General features: G+C 48.5%; 1 protein-coding gene across 1 annotated transcript in view; it reads left to right on the plus strand.

Moving 5' to 3' along the window:
* LOC104464838 (L-amino-acid oxidase-like) overlaps positions 1–1,615 on the plus strand; it is a 4,201-nt gene that overhangs the window by 2,411 nt on the left and 175 nt on the right. The window contains 4 exon segments of the mRNA XM_010077677.1: positions 250–326; positions 617–750; positions 967–1,612; positions 1,614–1,615. The exon segment at positions 1,614–1,615 is cut by the window's right edge and continues 175 nt beyond it. Coding sequence (XP_010075979.1) covers positions 250–326; positions 617–750; positions 967–1,612; positions 1,614–1,615 — 859 coding nt within the window.

Raw genomic sequence — 1,615 nt, forward strand, 5'->3', positions numbered from 1 at the left:
ATGAGCAGAGAGGCTCGTTCAGGAATGAGGGCAGCAGGTTGTAAAACTCTATACACAAGAGAAGGGAACAGATCCACCAAGACTTGGATGAGGCAGAAAATCCCAAAGGAACATCCCAAAACTTGACACCAAAGCAGTAGGATTCACTAGTTCAGCTCTGGGGGTTACCAAACCCGAGATAAATCCTAACAAAATTTGTGGCAACACTTTGGGAAATGCACTTTTTCCTCATGAATGTATCATTGTTTCCTCTCCAGACTGCCAAGACATTCAACACTACAAACTGCAAGGAATATCTCGCTCTGTGTGACTCCTACTCCACCAAGGTAAAGGGCTTGAGAGTCAATTTGATCCCCCCGCTGATGATTAACTTCCCACTTCCTCCATTTACGCTTTCTGTTGTGCTAAACCAGAGGAGACGCTGAGCTCCTGCAACAAGGCCCAAGAGCTGCATTAAAAAAAACCAAAAAAACCAAACTAACCTTCTGGTCCAGGCTTTAAGCAGATGAAAAACAGGTACAAGGCAGCAGGGCGTGACTTTTGGCTTGGGATATAAAGGGGACACATGTACTAACTGAGATAATAACATCAGGCTACGTCTTCCTGGCTTTTCTAGGAGTATTTGATCAAAGTTGGAAATTTAAGCCGAGGAGCAGTTGAGATGATCGGTGACTTGTTGAACGAGGACTCTGGATTTTACTTGTCCTTCCTTGCTTCATCTTGGCATTTTATGACCATGTCTAATGAGAGGTAAGACGATGTCTCTTACGGCAAACTCTGTTTGGTGCTGGTCCACAGAAAGCCGCCACCAGAAGACATTTCTGTGGTGTTTAGATGCCTGAATGGGAAAAACTCCCAACTCAAAGGGCCACCAAGATCTCTCAGCGTCTTCAGAAGAGACAGGTTTTACGGTTGCCAAACCCTCATGTCCTTCCCTCACCTCCTGCTTCTTCTTCTTCCTTCCAGCTTTGATGAAATCACGGGGGGATTTGACCAACTGTCCAAAGCCTTCCATGAAAAGTTGCCCAACGTCATCAAGTTCAACTGTACGGTTGAGAAAATCATGACTGAAGGAAACAAAGTCCGTGTGTTTTACCGCACTCTGGGCACCCAGAACCCACCTACAGTAACTGCGGATTACGTCCTCGTCACATCCACTGCCAGAGCCACCAGGCACATCCAGTTCCTGCCACCGCTCTCTCCTCCGAAGACCCACGCCCTGCGCTCCATCCACTATAACAGTGCCACCAAAATAGCCTTGGCATGCACCGAGAAGTTCTGGGAGAAGGACGGCATCCGAGGAGGACAGTCCATCACCGATCGCCCTTCCCGGTTTATCTACTACCCCAGCCACAACTTCACCAACGGGACGGGCGTGATCCTGGCTTCCTACACCTGGAATAGCGATGCTGAGTTTTTCCTGCCTCTCACGGACGCGGAGTGCCTGGATGTGGTCCTACAAGACCTGTCGGACATCCACCGAGTGAACAAGACAGACCTGCAGAAAACGTGCAAACAGTACGTGATAGAGAAGTGGGAACTGGACAAATACTCCATGGGGGCATTTGCTATGTACACCCCCTACCAGTTCATCGATTACTCGGATCCGCTCTTC

Source organism: Pterocles gutturalis, unplaced genomic scaffold, assembly GCF_000699245.1.
Source record: "Pterocles gutturalis isolate BGI_N339 unplaced genomic scaffold, ASM69924v1 scaffold6833, whole genome shotgun sequence".
NCBI lineage: Eukaryota > Metazoa > Chordata > Aves > Pterocliformes > Pteroclidae > Pterocles > Pterocles gutturalis.